Genomic DNA, 21,884 nt, shown 5'->3' with positions numbered 1-21,884 from the left:
ATTTGGTGTTTTTCGCTGGGTACGGAGAATGGATTTGCAGAATTCTGTGTGTAGGGTCTCGGTTTGGTGTTTATCCCATTTTTCAAGGTCATGGTTTGCTAATGGTCCCCAGATCTCACAACCATAGAGGGAAATTGGTTCTATCACAGAGTCCAGTATTTTAAGCCAGGTTTTTATTGGGATGTCTATTTTGATGTTTCTTTTGATAGCATAGAATGCCCTTCTTGCCTTGTCTCTCAGGTCCTTTACAGCTTGGTTGTAGTTCCCTGTGCTGCTGATGTTTAGGCCAAGGTAGGTATAGTTTTTTGTTTGTTCTAGTGGGATTGTATTTAGGAAAAATTGATGGTTTTGGCGGCTGGATCTTTTTTGAAATATCATGATTTTAGTCTTAGTTAGGTTCACTGTCAGGGCCCATTTCTGCGAGAATTTGTGTAGGAGATCAAGTTGCTGCTGCAGTCCTTCCTTGGTTGGAGACAGCAGCAGCAGGTCATCTGCGAAAAGTAAGCATTTGATTTCTGTGTTTGCCAAGGGGATGCCTGGAGCTGTAGACTGTTCTATCGTTTTTGCTAATTCGTTGATATATATGTTGAAGAGTGTTGGACTCAGGCTGCATCCCTGTCTAACTCCTCGGCTTTGGGGGAAAAAGTCTGTGTGCTTTTCGCCTATTTTAACTGCGCATTTGTTGTTAGTGTACATTGATTTTATGATGTCATAGGTTTTCCCCCCAATGCCACTTTCCAACAGTTTGTACATCAGACCCTCATGCCAAATTGAATCGAATGCTTTTTTTTTAAGTCGACAAAGCATGAGAATAATTTGCTTTTGTTTTTGTTTATTTGGTTGTCAATTAGGGTGTTTAGAGTGTAAATGTGGTCTGTTGTGCGATATTTTGGTAGAAAGCCAATTTGTGATTTGCTCAGGACATTGCTTTCTGTGAGGAAGTTTAGAATTCTGTGGTTGAGGATCATGCAGAGGATCTTTCCGAGGTTGCTGTTTACACAGATCCTGCGGTAGTTATTTGGGTCATATTTGTCTCCACTTTTGTGGAGTGGCGTTATCAGCCCTTGGTTCCATGTGCTGGGGAAGATCCCAGATCTGAGCACGATATTTAGGAGTTTTAGTATGGCCAGTTGGAATTTGAGGTCGGTGAATTTTATCATTTCATTTAGAATACCGTCTGCCCCACAGGCCTTCTTGGTTTTAAGTGTTTTTATTTTGTCTTGTAGTTCTTTTAGGTTGATTTGGGAATCTAGCGGATTCTGGTAGTCTTTTATGGCTGACTCTAGGTTTTGTAGTTTATCTTTTATTTGTTTTTGCTCTTTGTTCTTCTCGATTGGGCCAAAGAGGCTAGACAAATGGTTCACCCATATATCTCCATGTATGGGTAGTTCGTCCTGTTTTAGCTTATTAAGTCTGTTCCAGTTTTCCCAGAAGCTGTTTGTCTGTATGGAATCCTCAATATCTTGCAGTTGGTTTCTAACATGTTGATCTCTTTTTTCTCTTACTGTATTCTTGTATTGTTTCAGTGTTTCCCCATATTGGAGACGTGTGTTGTGGTTTTCTGGGTCTCTGTGTTTTTGGTTTGATAGTTTCCTTAATTTTTTCCTGAGATTCTTGCAGTCATTATCGTACCATTTGTCATTCTCAACATTTTTTCTGGCTTTCCTGTTTGATACTTTTAGGTTTGCTAGTGAGGCTGTTAGTTCAAATATATGATTGAGGCCTCATGCCCTGTTTACACTTTCAAGGTTTTTTCTAGGAACTGATCCAGTTGTGATTGGACTTGTTTTTGCCTAATAGCATTTTGGAAAGCTTCTGCGCTATGTTCATTCCATTTGTAACGTTTTCTTATAGTATGTAGTTTGTTTGGCGTTTGTTCTTTGTGTCTGTGTGTTGATCTGTTTAAATAGGCTGTGGTTCTGTTGTGGTCTGACAGGGGTGTTTGCGGGCTGACTGTGAAAGCTCTGAGAGATGCCAGGTTTATGTCAGTGATAAAGTAATCTACCGTGCTGTTTCCCAGGGATGAGCTGTATGTATATCTACCGAAGGAGTCCCCTCGGAGTCTACCGTTAACGATGTACAGACCCAGTGAGCGACAGAGCTGTAGCAGTTGTGACCCATGTTTGTTTGTTGTTTTGTCGTGATTGTATCTCGGGGGACATGTTGGGGAGCTGATGTTTCCCCCTCCTGGTAAGTGTTTGTTTCCCTGTGTGTTGAGGGTGTCAGGCCCTTGTCCTGTTCTGGCATTTAGGTCTCCACAAATTACAATGTGACCGTGTGCCTGGAAACGGCTGATATCCTCTTCTAGTGTGGGAAAAAAGTCTTCTGTAAAGTAAGGGGATTCAATTGGGGGGATGTAGGTGGCACACAGGTAGACATTCTTTTCGGTTGTGGTAAGTTCCTTGTTTATTTCTAGCCAGATGGAAGAAGTTCCCGTTTTGACTAGCTTAATGGAGTGGATTAGTTCTGATTTGTACCATATTAGCATACCTCCAGAGTCCCTTCCCTGGGTGACTCCTGCCAGCTTTGTAAATGGTACCACAAGTTCTCTGTAGCCAGTAGGACAGCCAGTGGGGCCGTCCTATGTTTGCAATCTCTTTGGCAAAGTCTGGGGTTCTGCTCTTGATGCCAAGGGCAGTCGACCTCAAACCTTGTATATTCCAGGATGATATAGTGAGTGATTTGTACTCCATTGTTCACATTGTTGTTACATTCCAGGGGTTCTGCCCTGGGCCCATGCTGTGTAGAATTCCCTGAACATCTGCTCGATGCTGTGTGTGCTGGGGATGGCTCTGGTCACCGCCTGTGCGTATGTGTATGGTTGGAGAGGGAGGGGGAGAGTGGGCGGTGGTGAGGCTGATGCAAGAGTGTATGGGATGGACATCAGTGGTGTGGGTGGGCTGTATGTGGCATGAGGTCTGGGTGGAGCAGTGAGGATAGGCATCAGGGGTGTGGGTGGGCCACCCTGTTGTGTGGTATGAGGTCTGGGTGGAGCGGAGGGGTGTCTAGGAGAGAGTCTGCTAGGTATGTAGGGGTGGTGTCTAATAGAGCGTCCTCTGTGTGCAGTGCGGTGTCCTCTGGGTGTAGGATGTTGTCCACGATGGTTGCGTTTGTTGGGTGTTGCGTCTGTAGGCGTCTGTAGGCATTCACCAGACTCCTAATCCAGAGTGCACATGGTAATACATCCATTCATCAGACTCCTAATCCAGAGTGCACATGGTAATACATCCATTCATCAGACTCCTAATCCAGAGTGCACATGGTAATACATCACATACATAAAGTTATCAAGAATCATACGTAAGTTACAAACCTAACATCCGTCTACAACAGTAGAATATCTATATAATGAACCTAACATCCGTCTACAACAGTAGAATATCTATTTCACTAGTCGGAATAAACACACCATTGGGAAGTTTAAGGGATTTATTGACAGTGAGGAAATGGAGGGATGGAGGAAGGATGAATGAATGCAGATGTGTAGGTTCCGGGGGGGTCGCCGACCCTGGAGTCTTTGGGGAGGAGGTCGTATGGCACTAGTCGTGTGGCGTTCGTCGTAAGGCGTTCGTCTTACGGTGCGCATGGACGATATCCCCAAAAGGAGAAACAGGGAGCGACTACTAATTAAGGGAAAGGCCGTTCTAAGGCTGGGGATGATGGCAGATCTGGTGCGGACGTTGTTTATCCCCAAAAGGGACGAGCAAGGTCTAGAACAGGGGATGGGATTAAGGGAGGAAGGCGGATCGAGCGTGGGGGAAGGGTCTGGCTGAATCTCCTGGGGCAGGCACTCTCGGGGCTGCCCTGGTCCGGCCGTGGAGAGAGAGGGGGGGGACGGGGGAGGGGGGGCGGAGGGGAGTTGGGCGGGGCGGCCGCCGGACTAGCTGTGAAGACAGAGAAGGAGAGGAAACGCTGGGGAGTGCCAGCGTAGAGGGGACACTGGGGAGAGCCAGCGTAGGGTAGGAGGGGGCAGGGTGAAGGCGGGCAGAGCCTGGGGGAAGGCGGGCAGAGCCTGGGGGAAGGCGGGCAGAGCCTGAGGGAAGGCGGACAGAGCCTGGGGGAAGGCGGGCAGAGCCTGGGGGAAGGCGGGCAGAGCCTGGGGGGGATGGAGGGACGTAAGAGGAGGACAGGAGAGAACAGAGGGGGGGTTGGGCGGAGCCACGCGATGCCGCCGCTGGGTGTCTTCTTCTTCTGTCGTAAACCCTTGGCTTCGACGTTCAGCTCCGTTCGCGGCGAGCCCGTCCGGCGGGTGTGATGCGCTGGCGCTGGGTGTCTCCTTCTCTTCTTCTGTCGTAAGCCCTTGGCTTGACAACCCGTCCGGCGGGTGTGGTCCACTGGGTGTGGCAGCGGGGTTTGGCAGGGTGGCTGGCCCGAGGAGGAAGGGAAAAGGAAGAGAAGGCGGAGCCTGAGGAGCGCCGGTGGTCAGGTTGTCCACGATTGCGCTAAAGGTTGGAGGGACGGAGGAAATTTGAGTGGGATGTAGGGAGAGGTGGGCGGGGCCAAGGGCCTGGGAGAAGGCGGGCAGAGCCTTGGGGAAAGGCGGGCAGAGCCTGGGGCACGTAGCATGTACGTGCATGCGCCCAAGCTGAGTACATGCTGAGTACATGCTACGTGGGGAGGGGGACGGGAGGGAACGGAGGGGGGGTGGGCGGGGCCAATTGCCTGGGGGAAGGCAGGCAGAGCCTGGGGGAAGGCGGGCAGAGCCTTGGGGAAAGGCGGGCAGAGCCTGGGGCACGTAGCATGTACATGCATGCACCCAAGCTGAGTACATGCTGAGTACATGCTACGTGGGGAGGGGGACGGGAGAGAACGGACGGGGGGCGGGCGGGGCAAAAGCATGGGGGGTACATGCTGAGTACGAGCATGTACATGCATGTACTCAAGCTGAGTACATGCTGAGTACATGCTGAGCACATGCTACGTGGGGAGGAGGACAGGAGAGAACAGAGGGGGGGGGGGGGGTTGGGCGGAGCCACACGATGCCGTCGCCGGGTGTCTTCTTCTTCTGTCGTAAGCCCTTGGCCTCGACCTTCAGCTCCGTTCGCGGCGAGCCCGTCCGGCGGGTGTGGTCCGCTGGCGCTGGGTGTCTCCTTCTCTTCTTCTGTCGTAAGCCCTTGGCTTGGCAAGCCCGACCGGCGGGTGTGGTCCACTGGGTGTGGCAGCGGGGTTTGGCAGGGTGGCTGGCCCGAGGAGGAAGGGAAAGGAAGAGAAGGCGGAGCCTGAGGAGCGCCGGAGGAAGTTTGAGTGGGATGTAGGGATGGGGGAGGTGGGCGGGGCCAACGCATGGGCAGTACATGCGGAGTACGTGCGTGTACTCAAGCTGAGTACATGCTGAGTACATGCTGAGTACGTGGTGAGGGGGACGGGGGAGAACGGAGGAGAGGTGGGCGGGGCCAACGCAGGGGAGTACGTGCTGAGTACGAGCTGGGTACATGCTGAGTACGAGCTGAGTACGAGCTGAGTACATGCTGAGTACGAGCTGAGTACGAGCTGAGTACATGCTGAGTACGAGCTGAGTACGAGCTGAGAGAAGGAGGGGGGACGGGGGGAGCATGGCTATCTGACGGACAAAAAGGCTGAAAGAAAGGCTGAGGCCTGAATGAAAGACTGCAAAGAAGCCTGGCTACAGGGAAAGCACTGTGAAAGTGCAGTCCGTTAACATTAATGAAATGCTGCGTGTAAGCATGGCCGCAGGGAAAAGCACTATGAAGTGCAATCCGTTAGCTGGCTTTCAGCGACCCCGTGTGGTTTCAGCAAGAACTGCTCCTAGTTGCAGCTGTCACGGAGTGATGACGTGACAGGCTGCGTCAGGTTGTGAAACTTCGGGCATGAATGGAAACCCTGAGCTACGCTGTGGCTTAATGAAGGACAGTTGAATGAAAAACTTAGCTTTGTGAATTGTTGCGGTGGTGTGGCGGATGGATCATTCTGCTTGGCTCGAACAGCGTGACTCTGGACATGTGGGAGACGTCATCTGATCGGCGAGGGTCCCGTGTCGTGGCGGTGTGCCGGTTTTGAAAGTTGGGGCGGGAGGCGTCTGTCTGTGTGTCCGTAGCAAACGTGTTGGTGAGCCTGGGTGGCGTTGGAAGTACAGAACCGGGAACGGGAGCGCTGGCGAACGGGGGGCGAAGTTGGAAGCCGTGGATGGAGGATGTTGTTGTTGCTGGAGGGTGGAGGACGGGGACGCCGTGGCTATATGGCGGCGGGAGTTATGACGAACGAAGGAGGTAGAATGCTGGTTCCGTGGACGACGGTAAGTAAAGAAATGGTATTAATCGAAATTGCGAGAAGCCTGTGGGAAGGCGGCTAGTGTGCGACGCAGCGAGGCGGGCGAAAACATGGAGGATTCTGGGTGGTACTGGGCAGGTATAAATGGGGACAGGTAGATTGACGTGGAGGGCGGAGAGTGGCATGAAGGCAGGGCCAAAGTGCGTTTCTCCGCCTCCTGAACATCTGTTGTTCCAACTCCATATAATGAGACTATGCTATACACTATAGAGTGCTATATGTCTACATAAAATGCTAAATGCTAATGTGGTCGAGGCTAGGGCAAGTGCTACGGGCTGTAAGGTGGTCGAGGCTAGGGGAGGGGCTACGGACTGTAAGGTGGTCGAGGCTAGGGGAGGGGCTACGGGCTGTAAGGTGGTCGAGGCTAGGGGAGGGGCTACGGGCTGTAAGGTGGTCAAGGCTAGGGGAGGGGCTACTGGCTGTAAGGTGGTCGAGGCTAGGGGGGGGGGCTATGGGCTGTAAGGTGGTCGAGGCTAGGGCAAGTGCTACGGGCTGTAAGGTGGTCGAGGCTAGGGCAAGTGCTACGGGCTGTAAGGTGGTCGAGGCTAGGGGAGGGGCTACGGGCTGTAAGGTGGTCGAGGCTAGGGGAGGGGCTACGGGCTGTAAGGTGGTCGGGGGTAGGGGAGGGGCTACGGGCTGTAAGGTGGTCGAGGCTAGGGGAGGGGCTACGGGCTGCAAGGTGGTCGAGGCTAGGGGAGGGGCTACGGGCTGCAAGGTGGTCGAGGCTAGGGGAGGGGCTACGGGCTGTAAGGTGGTCGAGGCTAGGACAAGTGCTACGGGCTGTAAGGAGATCCCAGAAGTGACTGTTATCAATATTAAGCCCATATATGGAGATCCCTGATCAGCAACTCTACATCTGACCTCAAACCCTTAGATCTCCATATATGGAGCTGACCTGTTGTGACATTATATATGTTGATCCTTCTCCATCCGTCCTTCCTCTTTGATGTCTCCCTTTTGACTGATACCTACTGATACTGAGTTCTCAACAGGCCCGAAAATGTAGGCCCGGCCCTACCTGGTCCGTCATCAAACCCTGTACATTCAAGACACTGCCCCCGCTGCCTGCCCTTACATCTCCATATATGGAGCTGACCTGTTCTGACATTCCATACGTTGATCTGACCTCATCAAACCCTGTACACTCAAGACACGATCCATATATGGCCAGTACATAATTCATTCCATATGTTGATCTGACCCCCCCCATTCCAAAGCGCCAGCGCTCGCCCAGCAGTCTGCTGTCACCCAGGCGGATGCGAGCAGCTGTGCACACTTACTGGTATTTTAAACCCATTTTGGGCGGGAACCCCTTTTGGTGTTAGCATTATGTTTCGCTTTAGCTATTGAAAAATAGCAGATCTACAAGCTCATAGCACGCCACCGAGTGGCGCGCTACGAGCTTGTAGTTCTGCTATTTTTGAAAAATCAAAGAACATAGCTGTTTCAGAAAACTGTCAGGATGTAGAAGACATTTTTAGAATCTGATCTCAGGTCAAATGGGTTAAATGTACTTTGAGCTGTATAGCATATAGATGTATTATTGTCTGTTCTGCAACTGCACGACGTATCATTTTATCATGGCCTCCTGGCCAGGAGCCAGTTGAAACAGAAGCTTTGTCTTGATGTGTGTTTTTTACTGGTTAAACAGAAGAACATAACATTCCTGGAGCCTGACCAGAACGGACGCTTTCAATGGATCTGTGACCCCTGTGTCATGTGACCTCGTGGCGTAGGTTGCGTCATGCTCCACCAGCATGGGGGGGGGGGGGGGGTCATTGACACGGAGAGATGTCACTCTGTGTTGTGTTTGTTCTCAATATGATTTTCATGTTGGGGAGAGAGACAGACAGACAGACAGACAGACAGACAGACAGACAGACAGACAGACAGACAGACAGACAGACAGACAGACAGACAGACAGACAGTTGTAGTCAGACGCTACTGTTTGTTCCGATGTCTGGCTGATAACGGAACACGCCGTGTGTGTATCTCAACGCCAAATTGCATGTGCTGCTGCAATAGGTCACAAACTAGCTCAGGTCCATAGTGTTAACACTATGTTACTATAGATCTGGTCCATAGTGTTAACACTATGTTACTATAGATCTGGTCCATAGTGTTAACACTATGTTACTATAGATCTGGTCCATAGTGTTAACACTATGTTACTATAGATCTGGTCCATAGTGTTAACACTATGTTACTATAGATCTGGTCCATAGTGTTAACACTATGTTACTATAGATCTGGTCCATAGTGTTAACACTATGTTACTATAGATCTGGTCCATAGTGTTAACACTATGTTACTATAGATCTGGTCCATAGTGTTAACACTATGTTACTATAGATCTGGTCCATAGTGTTAACACTATGTTACTATAGATCTGGTCCATAGTGTTAACACTATGTTACTATAGATCTGGTCCATAGTGTTAACACTATGTTACTATAGATCTGGTCCATAGTGTTAACACTATGTTACTATAGATCTCGTCCATAGTGTTAACACTATGTTACTATAGATCTGGTCCATAGTGTTAACACTATGTTACTATAGATCTGGTCCATAGTGTTAACACTATGTTACTATAGATCTGGTCCATAGTGTTAACACTATGTTACTATAGATCTGGTCCATAGTGTTAACACTATGTTACTATAGATCTGGTCCATAGTGTTAACACTATGTTACTATAGATCTGGTCCATAGTGTTAACACTGTGTTACTATAGATCTGGTCCATAGTGTTAACACTATGTTACTATAGATCTGCTCCATAGTGTTAGAAGGACTTCTCCTTAATGCTGTGTGACTGTTGGGTCCATATAGCACAGCCTCTGCTCTGTATAGTAAACAAAGAGAATACACTTTAGCTGCTCACCAAAACAGAGACGTTTTTAATGTGCTGAAAGACTACTCTACTCATGGCCCCCTAATACTGGGAGGGAACAGGTCTTAATACTGGGAGGGAACAGGTCTTAATACTGGGAGGGAACAGGTCTTAATACTGGGAGGGAACAGGTCTTAATACTGGGAGGGAACAGGTCTTCTCCCATACTGGGAGGGAACAGGTCTTAATACTGGGAGGGAACAGGTCTTCTCTCCCATACTGGGAGGGAACAGGTCTTCTCTCCCATACTGGGAGGGAACAGGTCTTCTCTCTCATACTGGGAGGGAACAGGTCTTCTCTCCCATACTGGGAGGGAACAGGTCTTCTCTCCCATACTGGGAGGGAACAGGTCTTCTCTCCCATACTGGGAGGGAACAGGTCTTCTCCCATACTGGGAGGGAACAGGTCTTATCTCCCATACTGGGAGGGAACAGGTCTTCTCTCCCATACTGGGAGGGAACAGGTCTTCTCTCCCATACTGGGAGGGAACAGGTCTTCTCTCTAATACTGGGAGGGAACAGGTCTTCTCCCATACTGGGAGGGAACAGGTCTTCTCTCCCATACTGGGAGGGAACAGGTCTTCTCTCTAATACTGGGAGGGAACAGGTCTTCTCTCCCATACTGGGAGGGAACAGGTCTCCTCTCCCATACTGGGAGGGAACAGGTCTTCTCCCATACTGGGAGGGAACAGGTCTTCTCCCATACTGGGAGGGAACAGGTCTTCTCCCATACTGGGAGGGAACAGGTCTTCTCCCATACTGGGAGGGAACAGGTCTTCTCTCTAATACTGGGAGGGAGGGAACAGGTCTTCTCCCATACTGGGAGGGAACAGGTCTTCTCCCATACTGGGAGGGAACAGGTCTTCTCTCCCATACTGGGAGGGAACAGGTCTTCTCTCCCATACTGGGAGGGAACAGGTCTTCTCTCTAATACTGAGAGGGAACAGGTCTTGTCTCTAATACTGGGAGGGAACAGGTCTTCTCCCATACTGGGAGGGAACAGGTCTTCTCTCATACTGGGAGGGAACAGGTCTTCTCCCATACTGGGAGGGAACAGGTCTTCTCCCATACTGGGAGGGAACAGGTCTTCTCTCTAATACTGGGAGGGAACAGGTCTTCTCCCATACTGGGAGGGAACATGTCTTCTCCCATACTGGGAGGGAACAGGTCTTCTCTCATACTGGGAGGGAACAGGTCTTCTCCCATACTGGGAGGGAACAGGTCTTCTCTCTAATACTGGGAGGGAACAGGTCTTCTCCCATACTGGGAGGGAACAGGTCTTCTCCCATACTGGGAGGGAACAGGTCTTCTCTCTAATACTGGGAGGGAACAGGTCTTCTCCCATACTGGGAGGGAACAGGTCTTCTCTCCCATACTGGGAGGGAACAGGTCTTCTCTCTAATACTGGGAGGGAACAGGTCTTCTCTCTAATACTGGGAGGGAACAGGTCTTCTCTCCCATACTGGGAGGGAACAGGTCTTCTCTCTAATACTGGGAGGGAACAGGTCTTCTCTCATACTGGGAGGGAACAGGTCTTCTCTCTAATACTGGGAGGGAACAGGTCTTCTCCCATACTGGGAGGGAACAGGTCTTCTCTCTAATACTGGGAGGGAACAGGTCTTCTCTCTAATACTGGGAGGGAACAGGTCTTCTCCCATACTGGGAGGGAACAGGTCTTCTCTCTAATACTGAGAGGGAACAGGTCTTCTCTCCCATACTGGGAGGGAACAGGTCTTCTCTCTAATACTGGGAGGGAACAGGTCTTCTCCCATACTGGGAGGGAACAGGTCTTCTCTCATACTGGGAGGGAACAGGTCTTCTCTCTAATACTGGGAGGGAACAGGTCTTCTCCCATACTGGGAGGGAACAGGTCTTCTCCCATACTGGGAGGGAACAGGTCTTCTCTCATACTAAGGTTGGGCGATATGCCAATCTTTTTCAATCGCCCATCGTCAGTGCGCAGCCAGGGTAACAAAATAAAAAATAAGTTACAGGTGGAGATGAAGTGAAGTTGGAACGGGCAAGCAGCTGCAAGCCAAGCTAACATCACAACCACTGGCTGGTGACAGTGTTGTTAGCCGCAGCAACATGTAGCCTGCCCTGGTAACTTCTCCTCCTCCCCGGAGAACTCTTGCCTCCCCGCACCTTCGGAGGCTCGGAGCGCTGCTGCTGATCCGCAAGCTCTCAAGGCATCGCGTCCTGCCTGTTTTTGCAGCGCCGTTCGCTACGCGTTGAGAGCTTGTAGATCTGTCTATTTTTGCAGCGCTGGTGTCGGGGTTCGTTCACGTTGTCAATAAAAAAATAAGCTAGATTACAGGCGGAGATGAAGTTCAATCAGTGGGTTGAATCAGTAGCTACACGCTAAGCTAAGCGCTAAGCTAACGATCCCCGAGCCTACACTAACACTAGCAGCCTGTTTTTTATTTTCCTCCGACTTCACGGGTAGCGCATTGGGATTGTGATGAGACACGAGACAGCAGTGTGCATTCTGTTGTGACTGTATATTATTAAACTGCATGGGTCTGGACTCCGGAGCATAAACAACATGTAGGCTAGTAGCCTCCCTCGGCTCGGTCCCTCCCAGCCTTTACTCTGGCTGCCAGAGTGTTCCGATGCTGCGGTGCGGGGACTGGGAGCATTATAACGGGAGGAGGGGTTTTCCACCCGGCCGCTGTTACTACTTTGCTGGCCCAAATTGATTCACATGTTGCTCACACTTTACAGGTTAATTGGGCTAATATTTTGCAAAAGAAAATAATCGTCCCGAAAAATCGCCTAATAAAAATATTCGGCGATTGGACTCGTACATTCGCGATTGACGATAGATTCGTATCGTCACCCAACCCTATCTCATACTGGGAGGGAACAGGTCTTCTCTCTAATACTGGGAGGGAACAGGTCTTCTCCCATACTGGGAGGGAACAGGTCTTCTCTCATACTGGGAGGGAACAGGTCTTCTCTCCCATACTGGGAGGGAACAGGTCTTCTCCCATACTGGGAGGGAACAGGTCTTCTCTCATACTGGGAGGGAACAGGTCTTCTCCCATACTGGGAGGGAACAGGTCTTCTCCCATACTGGGAGGGAACAGGTCTTCTCTCATACTGGGAGGGAACAGGTCTTCTCTCCCATACTGGGAGGGAACAGGTCTTCTCCCATACTGGGAGGGAACAGGTCTTCTCTCATACTGGGAGGGAACAGGTCTTCTCCCATACTGGGAGGGAACAGGTCTTCTCTCTAATACTGGGAGGGAACAGGTCTTCTCCCATACTGGGAGGGAACAGGTCTTCTCTCCCATACTGGGAGGGAACAGGTCTTCTCTCTAATACTGGGAGGGAACAGGTCTTCTCTCCCATACTGGGAGGGAACAGGTCTTCTCCCATACTGGGAGGGAACAGGTCTTCTCTCATACTGGGAGGGAACAGGTCTTCTCTCCCATACTGGGAGGGAACAGGTCTTCTCTCCCATACTGGGAGGGAACAGGTCTTCTCTCTAATACTGGGAGGGAACAGGTCTTCTCCCATACTGGGAGGGAACAGGTCTTCTCTCATACTGGGAGGGAACAGGTCTTCTCTCCCATACTGGGAGGGAACAGGTCTTCTCTCATACTGGGAGGGAACAGGTCTTCTCTCCCATACTGGGAGGGAACAGGTCTTATCTCATACTGGGAGGGAACAGGTCTTCTCTCATACTGGGAGGGAACAGGTCTTCTCTCCCATACTGGGAGGGAACAGGTCTTCTCCCATACTGGGAGGGAACAGGTCTTCTCTCCCATACTGGGAGGGAACAGGTCTTCTCTCCCATACTGGGAGGGAACAGGTCTTCTCTCCCATACTGGGAGGGAACAGGTCTTCTCTCCCATACTGGGAGGGAACAGGTCTTCTCTCTAATACTGGGAGGGAACAGGTATTTTCTCCCATACTGGGAGGGAACAGGTCTTCTCTCTAATACTGGGAGGGAACAGGTCTTCTCTCCCATACTGGGAGGGAACAGGTCTTCTCTCCCATACTGGGTGTTGTACAGTGTGTAGTGTGTTGTACAGTGTGTAGTGTGGTGTACAGTGTGTAGTACAGTGTGTAGTGTGTAGTACAGTGTGTAGTGTGTTGTACAGTGTGTAGTGTGTTGTACAGTGTGTAGTGTGTTGTACAGTGTGTAGTGTGTAGTACAGTGTGTAGTGTGTTGTACAGTGTGTAGTGTGTTGTACAGTGTGTAGTGTGTTGTACAGTGTGTAGTGTGGTGTACAGTGTGTAGTACAGTGTGTAGTGTGTTGTACAGTACAGTGTGTAGTGTGTTGTACAGTGTGTAGTGTGTTGTACAGTGTGTAGTGTGTTGTACAGTGTGTAGTGTGTTGTACAGTGTGTAGTGTGTTGTACAGTGTGTAGTGTGTTGTACAGTGTGTAGTGTGTTGTACAGTGTGTAGTGTAGTGTGTTGTACAGTGTGTAGTGTGTTGTACAGTGTGTAGTGTGTTGTACAGTGTGTAGTGTGTTGTACAGTGTGTAGTGTGTTGTACAGTGTGTAGTGTAGTGTGTTGTACAGTGTGTAGTGTGTTGTACAGTGTGTAGTGTGTTGTACAGTGTGTAGTGTAGTGTGTTGTACAGTGTGTAGTGTGTTGTACAGTGTGTAGTGTGTTGTACAGTGTGTAGTGTAGTGTGTTGTACAGTGTGTAGTGTGTTGTACAGTGTGTAGTGTGTTGTACAGTGTGTAGTGTGTTGTACAGTGTGTAGTGTGTTGTACAGTGTGTAGTGTGTTGTACAGTGTGTAGTGTGTTGTACAGTGTGTAGTGTGTTGTACAGTGTGTAGTGTGTTGTACAGTGTGTAGTGTGTTGTACAGTGTGTAGTGTAGTGTGTTGTACAGTGTGTAGTGTGTTGTACAGTGTGTAGTGTGTTGTACAGTGTGTAGTGTGTTGTACAGTGTGTAGTGTGTTGTACAGTGTGTAGTGTGTTGTACAGTGTGTAGTGTGTTGTACAGTGTGTAGTGTGTTGTACAGTGTGTAGTGTAGTGTGTTGTACAGTGTGTAGTGTGTTGTACAGTGTGTAGTGTAGTGTGTTGTACAGTGTGTAGTGTGTTGTACAGTGTGTAGTGTAGTGTGTTGTACAGTGTGTAGTGTGTTGTACAGTGTGTAGTGTAGTGTGTTGTACAGTGTGTAGTGTGTTGTACAGTGTGTAGTGTAGTGTGTTGTACAGTGTGTAGTGTGTTGTACAGTGTGTAGTGTAGTGTGTTGTACAGTGTGTAGTGTGTTGTACAGTGTGTAGTGTAGTGTGTTGTACAGTGTGTAGTGTGTTGTACAGTGTGTAGTGTAGTGTGTTGTGTTGTACAGTGTGTAGTGTGTTGTACAGTGTGTAGTGTGTTGTACAGTGTGTAGTGTAGTGTGTTGTACAGTGTGTAGTGTGTTGTACAGTGTGTAGTGTAGTGTGTTGTACAGTGTGTAGTGTGTTGTACAGTGTGTAGTGTGTTGTACAGTGTGTAGTGTGTTGTACAGTGTGTAGTGTGTTGTACAGTGTGTAGTGTAGTGTGTTGTACAGTGTGTAGTGTGTTGTACAGTGTGTAGTGTGTTGTACAGTGTGTAGTGTGTTGTACAGTGTGTAGTGTGTTGTACAGTGTGTAGTGTGTTGTACAGTGTGTAGTGTGTTGTACAGTGTGTAGTGTAGTGTGTTGTACAGTGTGTAGTGTGTTGTACAGTGTGTAGTGTGTTGTACAGTGTGTAGTGTGTTGTACAGTGTGTAGTGTGTTGTACAGTGTGTAGTGTGTTGTACAGTGTGTAGTGTGTTGTACAGTGTGTAGTGTGTAGTGTAGTGTGTTGTACAGTGTGTAGTGTGTTGTACAGTGTGTAGTGTGTTGTACAGTGTGTAGTGTGTTGTACAGTGTGTAGTGTAGTGTGTTGTACAGTGTGTAGTGTGTTGTACAGTGTGTAGTGTGTTGTACAGTGTGTAGTGTGTTGTACAGTGTGTAGTGTGTTGTACAGTGTGTAGTGTGTTGTACAGTGTGTAGTGTGTTGTACAGTGTGTAGTGTGTTGTACAGTGTGTAGTGTGTTGTACAGTGTGTAGTGTGTTGTACAGTGTGTAGTGTGTTGTACAGTGTGTAGTGTGTTGTACAGTGTGTAGTGTGTTGTACAGTGTGTAGTGTGTTGTACAGTGTGTAGTGTAGTGTGTTGTACAGTGTGTAGTGTGTTGTACAGTGTGTAGTGTGTTGTACAGTGTGTAGTGTACTGTGTTGTACAGTGTGTAGTGTGTTGTACAGTGTGTAGTGTAGTGTGTTGTACAGTGTGTAGTGTGTTGTACAGTGTGTAGTGTGTTGTACAGTGTGTAGTGTGTTGTACAGTGTGTAGTGTGTTGTACAGTGTGTAGTGTGTTGTACAGTGTGTAGTGTGTTGTACAGTGTGTAGTGTGTTGTACAGTGTGTAGTGTGTTGTACAGTGTGCAGTGTGTTGTACAGTGTGTAGTGTGTTGCACAGTGTGTAGTGTGTTGTACAGTGTGTAGTGTGTTGTACAGTGTGTAGTGTGTTGTACAGTGTGTAGTGTGGTGTACAGTGTGTAGTGTGTTGTACAGTGTGTAGTGTGGTGTACAGTGTGTAGTGTGTTGTACAGTGTGTAGTGTGGTGTACAGTGTGTAGTGTGTTGTACAGTGTGTAGTTTGTTGTACAGTGTGTAGTGTGTTGTACAGTGTGTAGTGTGTTGTACAGTGTGTAGTGTGGTGTACAGTGTGTAGTGTGTTGTACAGTGTGTAGTGTGTTGTACAGTGTGTTGTGTGTTGTACAGTGTGTAGTGTGTTGTACAGTGTGTAGTGTGTTGTACAGTGTGCAGTGTGTTGTACAGTGTGTAGTGTGTTGTACAGTGTGTAGTGTGTTGTACAGTGTGTAGTGTGTTGTACAGTGTGTAGTGTGTTGTACAGTGTGTAGTGTGTTGTACAGTGTGCAGTGTGTTGTACAGTGTGTAGTGTGTTGTACAGTGTGTAGTGTGTTGTACAGTGTGTAGTGTGTTGTACAGTGTGTAGTGTGTTGTACAGTGTGTAGTGTGTTGTACAGTGTGTATTGTGTTGTACAGTGTGTAGTGTGTTGTACAGTGTGTAGTGTGTTGTACAGTGTGTAGTGTGTTGTACAGTGTGTAGTGTGTTGTACAGTGTGTAGTGTGTTGTACAGTGTGTAGTGTGTTGTACAGTGTGTAGTGTGTTGTACAGTGTGTAGTGTGTTGTACAGTGTGTAGTGTGTTGTACAGTGTGTAGTGTGTTGTACAGTGTGTAGTGTAGTGTGTTGTACAGTGTGTAGTGTGTTGTACAGTGTGTAGTGTGTTGTACAGTGTGTAGTGTGTTGTACAGTGTGTAGTGTGTTGTACAGTTTGTAGTGTGTTGTACAGTGTGTAGTGTAGTGTGTTGTACAGTGTGTAGTGTAGTGTGTTGTACAGTGTGTAGTGTAGTGTGTTGTACAGTGTGTAGTGTGTTGTACAGTGTGTAGTGTGTTGTACAGTGTGTAGTGTGTTGTACAGTTTGTAGTGTGTTGTACAGTGTGTAGTGTGTTGTACAGTGTGTAGTGTGTTGTACAGTGTGTAGTGTGTTGTACAGTGTGTAGTGTAGTGTGTTGTACAGTGTGTAGTGTGTTGTACAGTGTGTAGTGTGTTGTACAGTGTGTAGTGTGTTGTACAGTGTGTAGTGTGTTGTACAGTTTGTAGTGTGTTGTACAGTGTGTAGTGTGTTGTACAGTGTGTAGTGTGTTGTACAGTGTGTAGTGTAGTGTGTTGTACAGTGTGTAGTGTGTTGTACAGTGTGTAGTGTGTTGTACAGTGTGTAGTGTGGTGTACAGTGTGTAGTGTGTTGTACAGTGTGTAGTGTAGTGTGTTGTACAGTGTGTAGTGTGTTGTACAGTGTGTAGTGTGTTGTACAGTGTGTAGTGTGTTGTACAGTGTGTAGTGTAGTGTGTTGTACAGTGTGTAGTGTGTTGTACAGTGTGTAGTGTGTTGTACAGTGTGTAGTGTGTTGTACAGTGTGTAGTGTGTTGTACAGTGTGTAGTGTGTTGTACAGTGTGTAGTGTGTAGTGTAGTGTGTTGTACAGTGTGTAGTGTGTTGTACAGTGTGTAGTGTGTTGTACAGTGTGTAGTGTGTTGTACAGTGTGTAGTGTAGTGTGTTGTACAGTGTGTAGTGTGTTGTACAGTGTGTAGTGTGTTGTACAGTGTGTAGTGTGTTGTACAGTGTGTAGTGTGTTGTACAGTGTGTAGTGTGTTGTACAGTGTGTAGTGTGTTGTACAGTGTGTAGTGTGTTGTACAGTGTGTAGTGTGTTGTACAGTGTGTAGTGTGTTGTACAGTGTGTAGTGTGTTGTACAGTGTGTAGTGTGTTGTACAGTGTGTAGTGTGTTGTACAGTGTGTAGTGTGTTGTACAGTGTGTAGTGTAGTGTGTTGTACAGTGTGTAGTGTGTTGTACAGTGTGTAGTGTGTTGTACAGTGTGTAGTGTAGTGTGTTGTACAGTGTGTAGTGTGTTGTACAGTGTGTAGTGTAGTGTGTTGTACAGTGTGTAGTGTGTTGTACAGTGTGTAGTGTGTTGTACAGTGTGTAGTGTGTTGTACAGTGTGTAGTGTGTTGTACAGTGTGTAGTGTGTTGTACAGTGTGTAGTGTGTTGTACAGTGTGTAGTGTGGTGTACAGTGTGTAGTGTGTTGTACAGTGTGTAGTGTGGTGTACAGTGTGTAGTGTGTTGTACAGTGTGTAGTGTGGTGTACAGTGTGTAGTGTGTTGTACAGTGTGTAGTTTGTTGTACAGTGTGTAGTGTGTTGTACAGTGTGTAGTGTGTTGTACAGTGTGTAGTGTGGTGTACAGTGTGTAGTACAGTGTGTAGTGTGTTGTACAGTGTGTTGTGTGTTGTACAGTGTGTAGTGTGTTGTACAGTGTGTAGTGTGTTGTACAGTGTGCAGTGTGTTGTACAGTGTGTAGTGTGTTGTACAGTGTGTAGTGTGTTGTACAGTGTGTAGTGTGTTGTACAGTGTGTAGTGTGTTGTACAGTGTGCAGTGTGTTGTACAGTGTGTAGTGTGTTGTACAGTGTGTAGTGTGTTGTACAGTGTGTAGTGTGTTGTACAGTGTGTAGTGTGTTGTACAGTGTGTAGTGTGTTGTACAGTGTGTATTGTGTTGTACAGTGTGTAGTGTGTTGTACAGTGTGTAGTGTGTTGTACAGTGTGTAGTGTGTTGTACAGTGTGTAGTGTGTTGTACAGTGTGTAGTGTGTTGTACAGTGTGTAGTGTGTTGTACAGTGTGTAGTGTGTTGTACAGTGTGTAGTGTGTTGTACAGTGTGTAGTGTGTTGTACAGTGTGTAGTGTAGTGTGTTGTACAGTGTGTAGTGTGTTGTACAGTGTGTAGTGTGTTGTACAGTGTGTAGTGTGTTGTACAGTGTGTAGTGTGTTGTACAGTTTGTAGTGTGTTGTACAGTGTGTAGTGTAGTGTGTTGTACAGTGTGTAGTGTAGTGTGTTGTACAGTGTGTAGTGTAGTGTGTTGTACAGTGTGTAGTGTGTTATACAGTGTGTAGTGTGTTGTACAGTGTGTAGTGTGTTGTACAGTTTGTAGTGTGTTGTACAGTGTGTAGTGTGTTGTACAGTGTGTAGTGTGTTGTACAGTGTGTAGTGTGTTGTACAGTGTGTAGTGTAGTGTGTTGTACAGTGTGTAGTGTGTTGTACAGTGTGTAGTGTGTTGTACAGTGTGTAGTGTGTTGTACAGTGTGTAGTGTGTTGTACAGTGTGTAGTGTGTTGTACAGTGTGTAGTGTGTTGTACAGTTTGTAGTGTGTTGTACAGTGTGTAGTGTGTTGTACAGTGTGCAGTGTGTTGTACAGTGTGTAGTGTAGTGTGTTGTACAGTGTGTAGTGTGTTGTACAGTGTGTAGTGTGTTGTACAGTGTGTAGTGTAGTGTGTTGTACAGTGTGTAGTGTGTTGTACAGTGTGTAGTGTGTTGTACAGTGTGTAGTGTGTTGTACAGTGTGTAGTGTGTTGTACAGTGTGTAGTGGGTTGTACAGTGTGTAGTGTGTTGTACAGTGTGTAGTGTAGTGTGTTGTACAGTGTGTAGTGTGTTGTACAGTGTGTAGTGTAGTGTGTTGTACAGTGTGTAGTGTGTTGTACAGTGTGTAGTGTAGTGTGTTGTACAGTGTGTAGTGTGTTGTACAGTGTGTAGTGTAGTGTGTTGTACAGTGTGTAGTGTGTTGTACAGTGTGTAGTGTGTTGTACAGTGTGTAGTGTGTTGTACAGTGTGTAGTGTGTTGTACAGTGTGTAGTGTGTTGTACAGTGTGTAGTGTGTTGTACAGTGTGTAGTGTGTTATACAGTGTGTAGTGTGTTGTACAGTGTGTAGTGTGTTGTACAGTGTGTAGTACAGTGTGTAGTGTGTTGTACAGTGTGTAGTGTGTTGTACAGTGTGTAGTGTGTTGTACAGTGTGTAGTGTGTTGTACAGTGTGTAGTGTGTTGTACAGTGTGTAGTGTGTTGTACAGTGTGTAGTGTGGTGTACAGTGTGTAGTGTGTTGTACAGTGTGTAGTGTGTTGTACAGTGTGTAGTGTGGTGTACAGTGTGTAGTGTGTTGTACAGTGTGTAGTGTGGTGTACAGTGTGTAGTGTGTTGTACAGTGTGTAGTGTGTTGTACAGTGTGTAGTGTGTTGTACAGTGTGTAGTGTGTTGTACAGTGTGTAGTGTGGTGTACAGTGTGTAGTGTGTTGTACAGTGTGTAGTGTGTTGTACAGTGTGTTGTGTGTTGTACAGTGTGTAGTGTGTTGTACAGTGTGTAGTGTGTTGTACAGTGTGCAGTGTGTTGTACAGTGTGTAGTGTGTTGTACAGTGTGTAGTGTGTTGTACAGTGTGTAGTGTGTTGTACAGTGTGTAGTGTGTTGTACAGTGTGTAGTGTGTTGTACAGTGTGCAGTGTGTTGTACAGTGTGTAGTGTGTTGTACAGTGTGTAGTGTGTTGTACAGTGTGTAGTGTGTTGTACAGTGTGTAGTGTGTTGTACAGTGTGTAGTGTGTTGTACAGTGTGTAGTGTGTTGTACAGTGTGTAGTGTGTTGTACAGTGTGTAGTGTGTTGTACAGTGTGTAGTGTGTTGTACAGTGTGTAGTGTGTTGTACAGTGTGTAGTGTGTTGTACAGTGTGTAGTGTAGTGTGTTGTACAGTGTGTAGTGTGTTGTACAGTGTGTAGTGTGTTGTACAGTGTGTAGTGTGTTGTACAGTGTGTAGTGTGTTGTACAGTTTGTAGTGTGTTGTACAGTGTGTAGTGTAGTGTGTTGTACAGTGTGTAGTGTAGTGTGTTGTACAGTGTGTAGTGTAGTGTGTTGTACAGTGTGTAGTGTGTTGTACAGTGTGTAGTGTGTTGTACAGTGTGTAGTGTGTTGTACAGTTTGTAGTGTGTTGTACAGTGTGTAGTGTGTTGTACAGTGTGTAGTGTGTTGTACAGTGTGTAGTGTGTTGTACAGTGTGTAGTGTAGTGTGTTGTACAGTGTGTAGTGTGTTGTACAGTGTGTAGTGTGTTGTACAGTGTGTAGTGTGTTGTACAGTGTGTAGTGTGTTGTACAGTTTGTAGTGTGTTGTACAGTGTGTAGTGTGTTGTACAGTGTGTAGTGTGTTGTACAGTGTGTAGTGTAGTGTGTTGTACAGTGTGTAGTGTGTTGTACAGTGTGTAGTGTGTTGTACAGTGTGTAGTGTAGTGTGTTGTACAGTGTGTAGTGTGTTGTACAGTGTGTAGTGTGTTGTACAGTGTGTAGTGTGTTGTACAGTGTGTAGTGTGTTGTACAGTGTGTAGTGTGTTGTACAGTGTGTAGTGTGTTGTACAGTGTGTAGTGTAGTGTGTTGTACAGTGTGTAGTGTGTTGTACAGTGTGTAGTGTGTTGTACAGTGTGTAGTGTGTTGTACAGTGTGTAGTGTGTTGTACAGTGTGTAGTGTGTTGTACAGTGTGTAGTGTGTTGTACAGTGTGTAGTGTGTTGTACAGTGTGTAGTGTGTTGTACAGTGTGTAGTGTGTTGTACAGTGTGTAGTGTGTTGTACAGTGTGTAGTGTGTTGTACAGTGTGTAGTGTGTTGTACAGTGTGTAGTGTGTTGTACAGTGTGTAGTGTGTTGTACAGTGTGTAGTGTGTTGTACAGTGTGTAGTGTAGTGTGTTGTACAGTGTGTAGTGTGTTGTACAGTGTGTAGTGTGTTGTACAGTGTGTAGTGTGTTGTACAGTGTGTAGTGTGTTGTACAGTGTGTAGTGTGTTGTACAGTGTGTAGTGTGTTGTACAGTGTGTAGTGTGTTGTACAGTGTGTAGTGTGTTGTACAGTGTGTAGTGTGTTGTACAGTGTGTAGTGTAGTGTGTTGTACAGTGTGTAGTGTAGTGTGTTGTACAGTGTGTAGTGTGTTGTACAGTGTGTAGTGTGTTGTACAGTGTGTAGTGTGTTGTACAGTGTGTAGTGTGTTGTACAGTGTGTAGTGTGTTGTACAGTGTGTAGTGTGTTGTACAGTGTGTAGTGTGTTGTACAGTGTGTAGTGTAGTGTGTTGTACAGTGTGTAGTGTGTTGTACAGTGTGTAGTGTGTTGTACAGTGTGTAGTGTGTTGTACAGTGTGTAGTGTGTTGTACAGTTTGTAGTGTGTTGTACAGTGTGTAGTGTGTTGTACAGTGTGTAGTGTGTTGTACAGTGTGTAGTGTAGTGTGTTGTACAGTGTGTAGTGTGTTGTACAGTGTGTAGTGTGTTGTACAGTGTGTAGTGT

At 47.3% G+C, this 21,884-nt stretch overlaps 1 protein-coding gene across 1 annotated transcript in view; it reads left to right on the top strand.

Annotated features, from left to right (window-relative positions):
- Nucleotides 1-6,196: 6,196 nt before the first annotated feature.
- Nucleotides 6,197-21,884, top strand: part of dio2 (iodothyronine deiodinase 2) — a gene marked incomplete at both ends in the record, with an annotated part of 19,712 nt that continues 4,024 nt past the window's right edge. The window contains one exon of the mRNA XM_079531132.1: nucleotides 6,197-6,253. Coding sequence (XP_079387258.1) covers nucleotides 6,197-6,253 — 57 coding nt within the window. The remainder of the gene's footprint in view (nucleotides 6,254-21,884) is intronic.

The sequence above is a fragment of the Electrona antarctica genome (assembly GCF_951216825.1).
Source record: "Electrona antarctica genome assembly, contig: scaffold_72, whole genome shotgun sequence".
Taxonomy (NCBI): domain Eukaryota; kingdom Metazoa; phylum Chordata; class Actinopteri; order Myctophiformes; family Myctophidae; genus Electrona; species Electrona antarctica.
The sequence above is the reverse complement of the archived record's forward strand: the minus strand, read 5'-3'. Positions and strand labels throughout refer to the sequence as shown.